The 15,794-nt window shown below is 35.6% G+C and overlaps 2 protein-coding genes across 10 annotated transcripts; both read right to left on the bottom strand.

Annotated features, from left to right (window-relative positions):
- Positions 1-219: 219 nt before the first annotated feature.
- LOC147472793 (carbon catabolite repressor protein 4 homolog 1-like) lies at positions 220-5,922 on the bottom strand. Of its 4 annotated transcripts, XM_086588273.1 has the most exons (12): positions 5,720-5,922; positions 5,448-5,619; positions 4,968-5,363; positions 4,796-4,882; positions 3,566-3,649; positions 3,383-3,484; positions 3,116-3,196; positions 2,969-3,022; positions 2,797-2,885; positions 2,481-2,592; positions 2,020-2,170; positions 220-775 (listed from the first exon to the last, which is right to left on the bottom strand). In XM_086588273.1, the coding sequence occupies exons 1-12, from the start codon at positions 5,836-5,838 to the stop codon at positions 594-596; spliced, it is 1,629 nt and encodes a 542-aa protein (XP_086444399.1). In that variant the 5' UTR covers positions 5,839-5,922; the 3' UTR covers positions 220-593. The 4 variants fall into 4 exon arrangements, with proteins under 4 accessions (XP_086444399.1, XP_086444398.1, XP_086444400.1 ...); XM_086588272.1 differs by having other exon boundaries at positions 4,968-5,619; positions 5,720-5,921; XM_086588274.1 differs by lacking the exon at positions 5,720-5,922 and having other exon boundaries at positions 4,968-5,064.
- A 191-nt stretch (positions 5,923-6,113) lies between these two features.
- On the bottom strand, positions 6,114-12,217 carry LOC147472792 (RNA-directed DNA methylation 4-like). 6 transcript variants are annotated; one of them, XM_086588276.1, is made up of 13 exons: positions 11,907-12,217; positions 11,761-11,817; positions 10,793-10,859; positions 10,267-10,361; positions 10,115-10,198; positions 9,949-10,037; positions 9,796-9,858; positions 9,061-9,102; positions 8,051-8,205; positions 7,825-7,943; positions 6,820-6,907; positions 6,669-6,742; positions 6,114-6,578 (listed from the first exon to the last, which is right to left on the bottom strand). In XM_086588276.1, the coding sequence occupies exons 4-13, from the start codon at positions 10,355-10,357 to the stop codon at positions 6,439-6,441; spliced, it is 945 nt and encodes a 314-aa protein (XP_086444402.1). In that variant the 5' UTR covers positions 10,358-10,361; positions 10,793-10,859; positions 11,761-11,817; positions 11,907-12,217; the 3' UTR covers positions 6,114-6,438. The 6 variants fall into 6 exon arrangements, with proteins under 6 accessions (XP_086444402.1, XP_086444403.1, XP_086444404.1 ...); XM_086588277.1 differs by having other exon boundaries at positions 10,267-10,379; positions 11,907-12,167; XM_086588278.1 differs by having other exon boundaries at positions 10,267-10,366; positions 11,907-12,083.
- Positions 12,218-15,794: the final 3,577 nt, after the last annotated feature.

The following is a 15,794-nucleotide window of genomic DNA, read 5'->3' as shown; positions in this document are numbered from 1 at the left end:
AATAAAGATGATAACCGGGTCGATATTTGCGAATTTGGTTAGAGTCTATTAAAATTTGCGACCAGTTTCTCCTAATTTCTTCTTCAAAATTTGAAAAGTATACTACCAATATTGAGAGCATCTCTCAATATGATAAATTCCATTTGGCATATTAAATTATTGAAAGGATTGCTTAACAGTATTCCTGATTATCACAAAACTTGCTTAAAGGTACATATAAAAAAGATACATTCTTTTGCAAGTCAAAATTGAATTTGACGAATCTGAGACACTGTACAACTACAGACCAAGCTAAACCATCTTTTCACAGTTTACAATCACGAGTCTGAGACACTGCAATGTACAAGTAGAACTATAGAACAAACTAAACCATCTTCTCACAGTTTACAAGTAGTCAGGTATGCCCAAGCACTCCAATATAAAAAAAAAAGGATGCCCAAACATTCCAATGTCCTCTCAAACTGAAAACTTTACCAGAAAAAAGAAAAATCTACTCCCACTAACAAAATGGTATTCTGATAAGAGTTTGCCTTGCACACAATTTGACTCTCATCCATGTATACATTTATAATTACTGACAAGGCGTCTTAAAATCACAAGAGCTGATCTGGAAGTGGACAATTGGCTTCTTCTCCACCATGTGGGGACGGCCTAAACCAGAAGTCTGCCACGAGCGCAACATGATCTGATGACCACTCAGGTGATGGAAGGGCTGTGTTCTCCACAGATTCCAAAGCTAGAAGTTCGAGAAGACCTTTCACCGTGAATCTATTTGCTGTTTCATAGCATCAAACCACTAAAATAAATGAAAAAGTGACATATGACCAAGAACATTCAAATTATGATAAGTAGGTTCAGTGAGACTGCATGCCTAATGAACACGTAGCAATCGAGACGGAACTGGGAAACATGCTTATATGTAATAAAACTCAATTTCAGTTTCACAGTAAATGAGAAATAATTTCCCTTGAAACAAAACTTAACATGATTAAGAATTAAAACATGCGCAACGCACACATATAAAAGAACCAAATTTAAAAAAAAAAAAAATTAGTTGCATCAAGATTGTGTAGAGAGACCATTTGTTGGATCCTGCCTATTCAAAACCTAATCAGATGACATCCAGCTAATTGTCTCTAAAGGCTATGAAAACGTGCTCAGTTTGATGAATTTTTAAGATAAAAGTACATTTTATAATCCATCCAGTTTCTTTTCTCATTTAATCTCTTTCATGGGATTGAGACCAGATTACTAGGACTAAACTAAGCACGATGAAGCTGAATGTATCATGCACATTGAGTAAAATATAACCTAGAGCTTCATCTACTCCTACCAAGGGTAGATGCTAAATCTTCATTGTTCATCCGTCCACTTCATCCAATTTGTCTATTCAACTATTCTTTCGACCAAATAAAAGTATTTCAAAGATGACACCCACTGCAAAGACTATAAAACTTGTGCAAGGTTCTGAAAAAATTGGTTTCTGACATGTGATGATCACAAGGAGCGGACTAACTCCCATATACGTCCCACTTAAAACCATTGACTTAAAAAAGAAACAGTGTCGTTTGATACTAGGACTGAACTAGCGTAACCTCGTCATTTTTGGAATATCCAGTATATGCTAGACATCCACTGGTTTAAAGGTTGTACACATGACATCAAATGCTTTGGAAACTAATGTGCTCACTAACATCACAAAAAGAAAGTTCAAGATATCAGCACTATCGAAGAACCACAAGTCCATAACTAACAATTATGTATCACCGGAAAACAAGAAAAATATAATTAACAGATCATTAATCAACCACAAAGCCACGGTGCATTCCATCATCAAAAAAAGAACATCCACTTAGTAGATAATGTTCGTGACACATTCGACTAACATAACAGCTTAAATAATTTAATAGTAAAAATTGCATGCTTCAGAACTATGTAAAGAAGATATAAAATTGATAATAAAAGTCATGAACAAAATAATTGATGAAGAAAAACCATTGACACAAGAGACAACAATACCTGTGTAAAATATGTAATCTAATGTTCCTGAGAAAGCCTTAGTAAAATTGGTAAACCGAGGTTCACCAGATTCGGAGTTCATATTTTCACGTTGCTTTTCCAATAATGGATCACTGCTATCTGCCGTTAGAAAGGATGCATATGCACTCACCTGAAAGAAAAAAAACTAGCATCAAGAATTATAAAGAAAAAGTCTTTCGAAATACATATAGTACCATAGATTAATATCCCTTTGATACTAGAAGCCATGAGTTTTCATACGCTGAAGCTACTGCAATATGTACCGTAGTATACTAGTATTTATCTGATGCTTACACTAGACAGGGAGTTGATGATGGCAAGAAAGAAACAACCTATTTGACCTAAACACACAGTTATAGAAGAATTAAACTACACACTTGTATATTGTCAAAAGAAGTAATGCACATGTGTGTGTGTGAGAGAGAGAGAGAGAGACCAACCAGAGGCATGTCATGGGAAAGCTTCATACGTCTACAGAGGCCAAGGGGATCATTTGCCAAATCGACAAGATTAAGATCAACTTTTGCTTTGAGTAGGAGATCATGAGCAGCACTATAGAACCAGAACAGTACACGTTCATGTATATTATGTCAGTAAAGGAACCAAGAAACTGTAAGACAAGATAGAATGTTCAGCCACTGAGATGACGTACATCCACAAACAGAAAAGGGGTCGGAGAAGGTGGATCGGTGCTCAGCAACTGAAATAAGTATCTCAAAATAAGAACTTTATTGGTAGTTAAAAGGAAGCAATAACCTTCCCGGAAGAGAGTTGAAATCCCCACAAACCAATACAGGAATACGTAAACAATCAATCTTCTCTAATTCACCAACAAGAGTTGCAACCTAATGTTCGAACAAGACAGAGGCAAATTAGTCTAGAACTCCACTATACTAGTTTAATGAAAACGGATGTGATTAGCAAGTACCTGCCAGAGCTTTACATCCTTAAAATCTTCGTTGGCATGTACATGAGTATTTACCTGAGGATATTAGCCAAACCATGTCACTCATCTAGAAGTAGATTCTTGCTCAGGAAAGTGGATAACAGAATAAAGTGACATTGAATGGAGTACCACACAAAATCTATAACTCAATTTATCAGGAAAATCAGTATTATCCACAAACTCCAATATCGTAACAATTGCAACATTGTCCTGAAAGGAAAAGAAAAAAAAGGGGCAAAACAAAACACTGTGAGATAACCATTGGTTGAAGACAGGGAAGACATAATCAGATTCAATAATAGAATGGCGGAATAAGCATTCAGCTTTAACAGCCACACAGTCATCTAATGTTCTGTGTTCGTAACAACGACCAAAAAACAGAGATAAAGCCAATACCTTAGTCAAGCGAATGGGATCAATTTTCTTCTCAGTTAATTGTAGTCTCTCACTTGGTTGTAGTGCAACAATTACTTCTTGTGCAATTTCACTGAATACAAGCTAAAAATGGAAAAAAAAACAATAACTTAGATCCCATGCAGCGTCCAGAGTCGAGGTTCAGTATGTGTGAAGGCAGATTACCTGATAATGACAAACTTCCCTAAATCTATTGCAACGGTAACATGTCACACACCCATCAACTACAGGTCCATTACTTGTAAACACCTGCAAAACATTCAGTTGAAGCATGTCTGGTTAAAAGGAGGTGCATGATGATAGCACAAGAAGTTCTGAAATTGTTTCGTTCACACATGTAATAAGAATGTGCCACCTTAAAGTCACCAAGTAAGACAGTTCACCATCAAGAAAATATTTATTGTTTGTTTGTTAAGGTTCAAATATGCCAATCACAACTGCTAAGCTGATTCACCCAGGTAAAATCCACAATCATATTTCTTTCTTTCTTTTTGGAAGGGGGGGGGGGGGGAGTGGTGTTGTGACTAAGACTTACAGAACAGAAGAGAGGGCTTATCACCAGAAGGCAGACAAGTTTGGAACAGAATATATTTGAAGCTTTGGATTTTTCTTTCCCTATGCAAAACAACTAGACTTGAGGTTACTTTTGAGTTTTGATCTTTGGGCATATTGGTTAAGCAGCATGGTTTATTGATTATTGAGCTTGGATTTATAACAAAATTTCCATTATAATTACAGAAGAACTCTACGTGAACCAATTCTTGGTATAGCTTTTGCCATATTTGATCATCTAATAAATATGAGTCAGAGATATAAGGATATATCCATTTCATGTCAAAACAGATCCTTTATGTTTATTTGTACATCAGGTCTTTTAGAGTCTCTTTTAGAAAGATTATACTTGTCTTTGTCTATGTCTCGGGTTGGAAGGATTGCTTTCTTGAGTTTCTTCCGTCTGTCTTTTCCTTCTTTCTCTTCTCTTAGCAAAGTAGGCTCAAGTCACACTTTTGGCTTGCTACAAGTTGGGCTCAGGGACTGCAGCCAGCAGCTTCAGTTTTACTTCTAGAAAATGAAAGTGACTGAACCTGTTTCTGTATTTTTCTATAATAGGCGTAGCCCTTGAATTTCCATTCATTTAAAATAACAATTAACTGAATCAAGTGGCAACAAAGCAGTTTGCTCAAACTAGTTGTGAGACTCTAGAGAAGCACTAATCTACTATTTCAATATAGAAGAACAGTAATTAATATACAGCTTTATTGAGGCATTATCAGATCAGAACCGTTTCAGGACATTATATAGTAGGTACTGGGACTTGAGACTAAAAAAAAGAAGATTAATAAAGCTTACTGTTTACAAATCGAAACACATTACTTACGACAAAGAAAACTGTACCTTGTTTTTCTTGCCTTCGTAAATTACAGTATAGCCACGTTCTTCAAGCCGAGGTTGCAAAAACATCCTGAAATGATCAGATTGTACCTGTCAAACCAACAATGAGGATACTACTCACAATACAGCAATAGACTTGTGTGGAAATTGTTATTTAGAAGACACAAGAATTTACCTCCTGAAGACAGAGGATATCAGCTTCATATCCAAGAATCTCACGGAGTAAATTCTTTTTGCGGTATTCCCATGTAAGAGCCCATGTGGGGCAGTAACTATACTTGACAACAGTAGCATACATATCAGCAAGAATATTATATGATAGCACTCTAAATGGCGCATGAAAAGAATCCTGGGGTTGATGGTTGACTTTAATCATACAACGAGGACGAGGAACAGGGAATCCAAGCACACGATCAGTGACCAAGGACTGTTTTGTTGAGGGAAAATGGATGACTTGATAATCCAATCTCAAAATGCATCCAAGATCATCCATTGAGGGTGTGTAAATCTTTGAAGAGGCTAGAGTAATCCATGATTTGCCTTGTTGGTCAACCATGTCAGGTGAGGGATCCTTTTTAACAACATAGTTGTAATCAATGGATTTCCAAGAATCATCAAGATCCAATGTGGTAGTGGTATTTAAATTAGTAGCTACCTGGTGATGACGTGCTCGGTGAATATCCCAAGAATCATGGTAACACTTTGCAGTGCAATGGTAAGTCAGGTTATCGAGTACATTGAAGCTAAGACAAGTGGTGCATTGTAAAGTAGCTTTCTTGAAATGGTGCACAGAACAGTAAAACTCTCTATCATTCCAGAGTCGGTACCTAAATACAAAGCAAATTGAAAAGCCTCAAAATAAAAGAAATCTACATCAACTATAATGAGTTTAAAAGCATTGAACAGATAGGCATTGAAGAAACGGACCAGTTGAAGAGGAGAGAATGGTTTGGAGCACCAAGGAGGTGGACGGATGGTTGGATTGGGACGCCGACGACGGGAGTAAGAGAGGGAAGATCTAGTCTCAGTCTCAAATTAGGTTCCATGCTTTCATTAAATGACAACAGCAAGCAGCCCAGTTGAGATGGTTGAAATAATGGGTGTTGATACTTGATAGTATTCTGTTCTATAGCAATTGAGTACACACACTTTACAATCTCAAGACAAAAATTATGTTTTCAGTGCATGGCGTGTATCTAAAACTTGTGACTAAGTTCTCTATGATTTGCAGACATTATAGAACTCAGGCGTGTTCATTGGAACACATTTAGCTTCTGAACCCTGAGCAATCTTTAAGGTTAGTAACACTGTAGAAACAATATGCTTGACCAATATCTAGTGCCAAGTTCCATTCAGGCTATTGAAAATGAGAAAGTACACATATAAAGTCTAGTATTAGATGCTACAAATGAGTCCGTAATATTATGGTACCTATGAATAAGTATCATTAATCTGCCAATAGATTTCCAAAGAATATACAGGTTCCAGAAGAAGAGGTACAACTCAAAATATATAATTATACCACGGAGACGATGCCCAACAAAAATCATCTGCAGTCATGTCCTCCATCCCCGTCATAATCATCATCACCACTAACCTCTTCTTCATATAACAAGTCTTCATTTCCGAATTCGTATCCGAGATTATCATATGGGTTCATCAGATTGATCATCGGAACTTCCAATCTCAGATTCTTCACAGGATGTTCTGCTCTTGTCTCCATCATCTTCATCTTCATCTTCAGAAGTTTCGTCATCAGGATATTCATTCAGTGGATTATCTTCAGCTAAATTCCATAGCAGATCAAAAGTATAAAGTATTAGTACAGGATCTTGAATTTTTACATGAGATAATAAACATAGTTGATTATTAATACCATTTGAATCGTCACTTTCATAATCAGATTGCATTGGTCCATCATAGAAATCATCATCCTCATTTACTTGCACTCTGGATCAGAACAACCGGTATTAACAACAATCCATAACCAATTAGAGAAATAGAAGAAAAAAATATTAAACTCTTACAGCGGAAATGTGTTTAAAGAATTTTCATCAGTGCTGTTCAATTCATCCTGCACCATATACATGTCATAAACATAGTCATCGGTAGATCCTGCAGCCATTGACATCCATTAAAAATTTCCCTAAAGTAAACTAAATCCCAAGACCATCTTACAGATCAAAAACAGCACAATAAGTACATAAATATAAAGATGCTTAGATGCTTATAAGACACGACAGACATGTCTTGGCAGTTTATGGTCTACTAAAACTTCCAATACAATGCCAATATAACTACATAAGATGCCTGCAAGTCCTCCCTCACTAACTTGATCAGACGAAAAATTAACTTTTGTAACAAGAACATGCAAAATTGCAATCTTTCAAGTCTCTATTGAGGATTTTTCCTTAACCAATATGTCTGTAATTTACTTTTGTTTTTTCTTCTTTATAAAATAAAACTCAGAAACCTAAGACATACACAGCCTAAAACATGCCTAGGTACACCATGCTTAGGTCATTTATCATTTTCTATCCTACCCAAGGAGGGAGCCAAAGTAAGTGCATTTCCATATTAGCCAAAAACACCAACTATGGAGGACACAAAAGCATTCAATGAAGATATCATAAACGCCTGATAACTCCTATCTGTTCCACTATGACATGATAAATAACTTAATCCTAGTTGACAGTTAATCTGATGGAAGAACATTGCCATTACAAATATAAACTATATTAGAAGCAGTCTAGTACCAGTGTTTAAGAAAATGCAGAAAAACAAATTTGTATAAAGCTAGGTTACATGGACATGCCATATTTTGAAAAAAATCTGTGTCGGATTACGCATCCACGTGTCCGTGTCGGACACATATAAGACACATTGTATGTGATTTATCTCAAATTTTGCTATTTCGCCGTGTCGGACACTTCATATCCGTGTCCAAGACAGACACACCTATCAGTGTAAATGTAACTTAGGAATAAAGATAAGACACGCTCCTACAATAATTCAAATGATAGAGTGAGGACCTTGATTAGACAAGTAAGACTGCATATCAGACTGAATCTCTTCTGCAACGCTTGGAAGAAACTCTCTTATTAGAGGCAAATAATTACAGAGAATTGTGCTCTCCTCCATAGACATATCTCTGCATCATCAATAGTGGACAAATCATAAATGAACACTGTGAAGCTGGAAAGAAGAAAAAAGAAAGAAAAGGAAAGAGAAAGAAGATAAGAAAAATAATTCCCATACTTTGGCTCTCCCATCTGGTGGGATTTTTCTTCTTCACCATCAACACGAACAACATCATAAAGATGAAAAATTTCACGTAAACCATCATCAATCGTCTCTTTGCTTCCTTTTCGATTGCTCCATATTTGTTCAAATCGAGCACTATTTGCCAGAAACTACCCAGAAACAAGTGGAACCGTTCAAGTCTCAGGATATTGTAATATGCAGGTCTGAAAAAAGACCCTAACCCAGGAAATCTGTTACAATTGATTCTTATTTAGTTATCTATATGTATTACAGTTTAGAGACAATAAGCCTGTCTCCAAATGATCCACAGATTGCAGAGTGAGGAACACGAAGCATAAATGACCAAACAACACTTGTACAAATAGTCCAATATATACACGATGATACTTGCACTCAGGCATATACCTGCCACTAATGCACCTGTAAACTTTGTGCATCCTAAAAGATTAAAACCAATTGTAAACATGTATATCATATTGGTCATTAAAAAATGTGTTTGACAGGCAATAATACGAACATTGAAATTGTAAGGAGCATAAAAGAAAATGGGTAGCTTAATGCAGTAACAATCCCAGCTCATGGGTTAAAGGGGAAAAGTAAAGCAAAGAGAACTTTGACTCTCTAAGATTAACTTCGCCAAAATCTCATGCCTGTGGACAGTGTTTAGGAACACTTTACTCCAAAAGCCCAAGCTGATGGAGGCACAATAACATATGCCAAAAATGAAATTGATCTTACAAAAGGCATAAATTAGTGAAGTACACACCAGAATACCCCAAGGGTAACACAGACTACACAACACTCCCTTTCAAAGCTCGGGTTGGACTAGAGAGTGGAGACTTTTACCCGCAACCCTTGGGATCTATCACTACAATAACAAGTTCATGACCACTTTACTTGTACCATCTGACCAGGATGTCCAAGGACAATGTTTCCTAATGAAAGATTTTAATATAAAATTAGACTTACACCATTCAAATAAAATTTTACAATAATGTACGTACCTCGTGTTTTTCTCTGGATTTCGACAGAAGCCGATCTTGTTTCTGCAGGAATCAAGACAGAATATATACAAGTGTTATCACAAGAAAGCTAAACACATTTTGATCGCAACTTAAAGACACCAAATCAAAATAAGCATTACTTTGGGGATAAGAGAAAATTTTGTACTACCAGATTGCCTCCTAATAAACATCACACACTTGAGCTAAGAGAAAAAGGTGTAATGCTCTGTAAAGTCTGTATTCCCATCAAAGGAAATAAACCAATAAACTGTGCCAATTGTCAAATTCAGATCATTAAGCCATAAATCCCCATAATGTAACGTGATAATAAGCTTAACTCATTCACTCCCATTCTAGGTCTCGTAAATAAGAAAAATGATACATAAACCATGAATTGATTATGCCGATCATCACCAAATTATCAATTACAGCTGCAAAGAAACAGGGAAACCCACTATATACTTCAATTGAAATACAAACAACAAGGAATATACGTTCACATGATTTAACAAGAATAGTAACACTTAAACAATGTTTTCTAGATGGATGTAGAGGTAGTTAATTAGAAATCTGCAAACTAAATTAGTACACAGCTGACAAAATATATTTACGTAAAGGTTATAAAATCATTTAGCCAGTGTACAGCTTTGTTTCATCAACCTCCAAAACCAATTAAGAAACAAAAGAGTATGTGAAATTCAAACACTTGATGACTTAAATAAAGACTGGACTTACAATCCCTTCTTTAAATATGCGTTTTCGTTCCACGAACTTTGTTCTGACTTCAGAGGAACCAGACTGCAAAAAATATTTAAAATATTTGCAGTTTTGTTCTGCTAGAAATGAAAAAGTGAAAAATACTTTACTAGAAAAGAAGTTATTGCTGACCACAAAAGATTGCAGTATATCAACGGTGACATCTGAGCTGCTGACTGTCTCTAAATGCTGGACCAAAAACTTTTTGTTCTTCAGTTCCTCTAATAAACCCAAACAAAAAAAAACACACAATTCATAACTCATACTCGTAAAAAAAAAACAAATGCTTCTTCATTACCTTTTTTGGATGAATCATTAAGTGAAAGCTTTCCAAAATCCAACATAGGTCGCTTCAAAGGTCTTTTTTCATTGATTTCTAACCCTGCGTAAAATGGATGCTCAGTAAAAAACCTATAAAAGTCAATAAAGTAATGAACAAGTTAGACTCACAAAATGCTTCAAGCGGAGATTGAAAAGCCTTCCTTTTGACCCTAACAACCACCGGCTTCACCTTATTTGAGCTCTCACCAGTATCTGCCATACAACTTTTCTTTCACCAGAATCTTCAGATAGATAATTTTTTTTAAACACCAAATTCTAGGGTTTAAAATATGACGAGTAAAAGAATGAGGACCAAACGGTAAAAAGGCTAAGACGTGTAAGCTGTCGTCTTGTAAGACGCAAGTGCGAAGAGACCCAACTCTCGCTTTAGCACAATTCTTCACTGCTTGAACTATTCCTTCTACGGGACAAACTTATAGTTGGAAAAAGTATGAGCATGTGAAGGTGTCAATCAATGATTAGTCTACTTCCTAGTGAGCAATCTTGCACATAATTCATGTATTGTAGGAGTGTATGATATCGGAGTGGATGCAAGGTAGGGATCTGGTATATATGCAATAATGCGAAAGCGGAATGGAGGGAGGGATATACTCTGTAAGACATCTGTTTCACAAAGTAGACTAGATTGACTTACCTAAAGCAGGAGAGCTTGGTCTTCAGCAAAAGAGCACTTGGCCGGTCTTTGACAAACGTTTTTTTTCCTGAAAATAAAAACGAAATTCAAATCTATTAAAATAATTTGGAAACTTGACCTTGCTGCCAATTGGCTGATGTTCATTTGCTTGCATCCTACTGCATCAAATATGGACACTAAGAAATAAAGTAAAGTTTGAAGCAAGAAAGTCCAACAGGGAAGGACTGCTGAGACAGACTACAAGCCTACGGATGAAATGTTTGGAGGCATACAGTCAACAAGATAGCTTGACAGAACAGGTAGTGAACAGTCAAAAGCCTATGGATAAGGGTGGAATTCGAGCTAAACAAGCCGAGCTTTACCATGCTCAAGCTCGGCTCGCTAATTACACGAGCTTTTATTTGAGCTCGAGCTCGGCTCATATAGTTAAACGAGTGAGCTCGAGCTGAACTTAAACGAGCCAAGCCCAAGCCGAGCTCCGAGCCCTCGGTTATTTTACACTATAAATATGATATTTGAACTAAACGAGCCGAGCTTCATCAAGCTCATTTGTTACACGAGCTTTTATTTGAGCTCGAGCTCGGCTCATATAGTAACCGAGCGAGCTCGAGCCGAGCTTAAACGAGCCAATCCCAAGCCGAGCTCCGAGCCCTCGGCTCAAATTCCACCCTTACCTATGGATGAATTTATGCACTAGGAGAACAACAAGATGGACCGTGAGAACTACCTTTGAATGACAACCTGCTTTTAATTGGCTCCTTAATTCACTTGCATTAGCTAGACTACTATACCAACCAGATTATTTATGGTTTCATCTTCCTTCAATCCTTTAGATGAATAGTAGGCCACTATTTATATGCCAAGGTCTCTGAACTTGACTCACTAAAACACTCAATTCCAGTAATAACTATTGTTATTCTCTCAATACAATAGGCCTCCAAAATCATAGAAAAGGGAAAAAAAATTACCTTTTCCAGATGGGTTGCAACTTTTATCTCCAAACAGACGAAGTAGTTCCACTTTCCCTGAAAAAGTAAACAAATCAGTATCAAAGAGATGTCATATGTAAAACAAAGGTTATCAATTAAAGGTCTAAACTTTAACTTGTTCTTACCTGTGTGTGTGAGACGGAGAGTGGGGTGAGGGAGGAAGAGAGAGAGAGAGGTGTAATGGAGTCTTTTTCCAAGCCCAATAACGAGTCCAACCAAGAGAGTCCAGTTACACCTCCTCAGAAAAACAGAGTCACCTCAGAAAAAAAGAGAGTCCAGTTACATTACTGTTGGCCTCGTCTAATTTGAGGTTGGGCAACTGGCATTGTTATCCCTTGAGAAATCATTGTAGCAAAATCGTTTTCATCTTCTACCGAGATGATTGTATTCTTTCTTGAGATAAGAGTTGCCTACATATCAAGTTTAAATTTGAATCAAGTTTTACATAATTCATATCTTTTTAGTTATAGATGTTTGAGTTGACTTTCTTTATTTGCTTCAGGCTGTTATGAAGTGTAGATCCACATTATATGTTATCTTGATGATCCGTCATTATTCTGATGTTACAAAGTAAATATCTCTCTGATTGGTGCGTTGACTGAGCTTGCGCTAGACGATTTGCTCTCATATATAGCTGTAACTGATGGTTGGGATGACTTGGAATTGGGTCATTGGTACATTCTGTTGGATTGGTACAAACCGATGATTCTTTAACTTATTCGTGTGTGAACACGCAGTAATCTTGTAGTCTTAATCCGGAGTATTTTCAGATTACTAATATTTGTTTTGTTTTCTTTGTAACAATGGATTTTTGATAAAAAAAAAATGTCAATAATGTAGCGTAATAGGTATGATAAGAATGTCAAGAATATCAAAATATATGTCGAATAAGTCTTAAATTATTGGGGAAAAAAATAGAGCAATACACGACCAAGAACATTCAAGTTATGATAACACAGGTTCAGCGAGATTTTGTGCCTAATGAACACTTAGCAATCTAAAATCTATTCACTATTTGATTTTAGGGAATTTGGTAACAGCACAAACCAACACTAGTACAAGGAGCATGCAAGAGAGCACAAAAGAGAACAAGGAGTATGAATGAGTACACACACTCGTATTACTTCACTCCAAGCTCTATTTTACAAATGAAGAACCCACCCCTAAATTACAACCATAGATTTTGGAATTGTCGGAATTCCGTTAAATCCAAAAATCAAAATTTCGGCTCTTATTCCGCTATCTCTAAAGCACAGACGCACCTCCTAATAGGCTGTGTCTGTTTCAGACGCGGACACGGTCAACATGGTCAGGACGCGGATTTTGACCTAAAAAAATAAAAAAATAAATCAAAATAATATTAAAAAACAAATTTTTTTCATTTTATTTGTTTTGTTAAGACTTATGACGTTTTTTTTTCACTTTATTTGTTTTGTTAAGACTTATGACATGTTTTTAAAGTTTGATTAGGAAATATTAAACTTAATTTTGTGACTATTTATCTTTAATAGCTTTGAATTTATGAACATTGATACATTTAATTTAGTTTTTAATATTTAATTTATATAAAATAAAATTATAAATATTAATTAATTTATGCGTCATTTGCCGCGTCCGCGTCCTACTTTTTTGAGATATAGCCGAGTCGTCGCGTCAGCATCCGTACAATATAATCCGCTATATTCAGAGTGTATTATGAAATTTTACATTTTTCGACTTTTGAATCGGAATTTTAAACTTCTCAAAAACAGAAATATTTTCTATAATTCCAAAATCACGGACTATGATTACAACACGGAGTCCTACATCTAATAATGGTTACTAAAAAAAATATAAAGTAATTGGCTATTAAATGGAGCCCTCAAGATTTTGGCCGGCACATTGGGTTAGGGGTGTCAAAATGGCCCTCAAACCTTCTGCCCACCCGGCCCATGGGCCGAAAAAACCCTCAAAATGAGGCCTTCACATATTCGTGGGTTGAGCCTACCCGGCCCTCAAGCATTTAAGGGGAGGGTAAGGGCCTAGACTTTGAAACTTAAGCCCTCTCTTAAGCCTGACCCTCATTAGGCCCTCAACATTTATTACATAAATTTTAATAAATTTTTTTACAATATATTTTATTTTAGCATTAATATGCTAAAAATCACTTAAAAAGAACGTTTATCTATTAAGTTTGCCAACCTTATAATTTCATTATAATATTTTTATGAAATGAATTTAACTAATCTTAATTGACTAATACAACTTTTTATCTTTTTTAGTAGTTTGAAGGTTTAATTGTGAAATCGATTCGATTTTATCATTTTTAACTAATGTTTTAAATTTATTTTGTAAATCAAATGTTTAAAGATAAGATTTGAATCACGCGTTTCTTATTCCTCTATATTCAAGCCCTTATGAAATTTTATTTTTCGAGTGGAATAAAGACTTCGAGATTTAAGCATTGACTCGACCCGACTTGGCCCTCAAGATAAATGAGAGTAGGACTGGCTCGGCCCTCAAAGCATGAGGGCTTCATTGTTTGACCCATTTGACTCCACTACATTGGGTCTTACCCAACATCCGAACCGCCTTTAATAATTTTGCCGGTCCTCAAATCCTAGATGGGCCAAGTTCAAAGATCTTCTGTTATTCTGGACGAGGCAATCTCTTTCATTATTGGTAATACTAAAAGGACAGTGCTGTTTGTCTTTGTTAGGAACTTCAGAATGAGTTAGGCCAACCAATCACAATGAGATACACCGAACCCGCTTCTAATTTTATTTTAGACACCGAACCACATGCATCAACCTGTCTCTGTGTCCGTTCTTTCCTCCGAAAAGCTGGGGAAACTTCACTCTATTATTATTATTTAAAAAACATAAATATATACATATAAATATAGAAACGCCCCACTGACACTCTATAAATAGGACTAGCACTATTTTGACAAAAAATAAAATAATAATGGTTATTTCTTATATGTCTTTTTACACCCCATATGTTCATAATTCTACGGTAGACAGTTAATGCGAGATCTCATATTCTACGGCAGTTGCCGCAAGATCACACAATCCACGGTATCTGGTTATCACGAGATCTCATATCCCACATTTGCCGCAACATATATTTTTTTTGTATTTTTTGTTTTTTTTTTTCATTTTAAATTTTGCCTATTGAACACACAGGACATATAAATATCTCATTTTATTCTTTAAAGTTTATTTATACACTCCAAAAATAACACTAAAACTATAAAACCATGACAAAAAACAAATGTACAATCCTGTTAATCTATTATTAATCTAACGTACTTTGTCTGAAAATATACATATAAATACCCGATTCACTCTATTATTATTATTTAAAAAACACACACACACACACACACACATATATATATATATATATATATATATATACGGTTTGTCTAGAGTGCCACTCTTATAGTGACACTCTTATCTCACACTCCTCTTGAGCCGTCGGATCTAAGCCTCAAGATCGAAGATCTAAACCAATCGATAAAACCGATATTTCAATATTTTGGCGGTATTTCAAAATAAAAAACGAAAATCACAAAAAAATCAATTAAATTCAAAACTCTCTCTCTCTCTCTCTCAGCTTCTTCTTCTCCAGTTTGAACCAAGCTTATGGATTAAGGTATTTTTCCACTTTTAATTCGTTTGATTTGTTATTTAATTAGCTTGGATTCGTTTGAAATAAACCTAGTAAACTTTATTCTTGGATGTTGTTTATATTGTTGTTTAAAACGCGAAATTGGGTATGAACTAACCTAGTAAACTTTATTCTTGGATGTTGTTTATATTGTTGTTTAAAACGCAAAATTGGGTATGAACTTAGACAAGTAAACAAGTTTAAAACGCTTGGTTCAATTGTTTATGAACTTAGACAAGTAAACAAGTATGAATTGGGTATGAAATTGTTTATATTGTTGTTTAAAACGCGATATAGTTCGGTGAACTCGGGTCAGATTCTCAGATTGAAGTAAACTTTGTCAGATTCTCGCCGAGTTC

This window comes from Coptis chinensis, unplaced genomic scaffold (assembly GCF_015680905.1).
Source record: "Coptis chinensis isolate HL-2020 unplaced genomic scaffold, ASM1568090v1 utg73_pilon_pilon, whole genome shotgun sequence".
Classification (NCBI taxonomy): Eukaryota; Viridiplantae; Streptophyta; class Magnoliopsida; order Ranunculales; family Ranunculaceae; genus Coptis; species Coptis chinensis.
Note: the sequence above shows the minus strand (reverse complement) of the source record. Positions and strands in the feature narration are given on the sequence as shown.

Coding starts and splice junctions, on each gene's coding strand:
- LOC147472792 (XM_086588276.1), bottom strand. CDS start 10,357: ATGGCAGATACTGGTGAGAGCTCAAATAAGGTGAAGCCGGTGGTTGTT. Junction 9,859..9,948: donor ATATACTGCAATCTTTTGTG/GTCAGCAATAAC, acceptor TATTTTTTGCAG/TCTGGTTCCTCTGAAGTCAG. Junction 8,206..9,060: donor AATCCAGAGAAAAACACGAG/GTACGTACATTA, acceptor GTTTCTGGGTAG/TTTCTGGCAAATAGTGCTCG.
- LOC147472793 (XM_086588272.1), bottom strand. CDS start 5,838: ATGGAACCTAATTTGAGACTGAGACTAGATCTTCCCTCTCTTACTCCC. Junction 3,023..3,115: donor TGAGTTATAGATTTTGTGTG/GTACTCCATTCA, acceptor TAATATCCTCAG/GTAAATACTCATGTACATGC. Junction 776..2,019: donor AGATTACATATTTTACACAG/GTATTGTTGTCT, acceptor GCTATGAAACAG/CAAATAGATTCACGGTGAAA.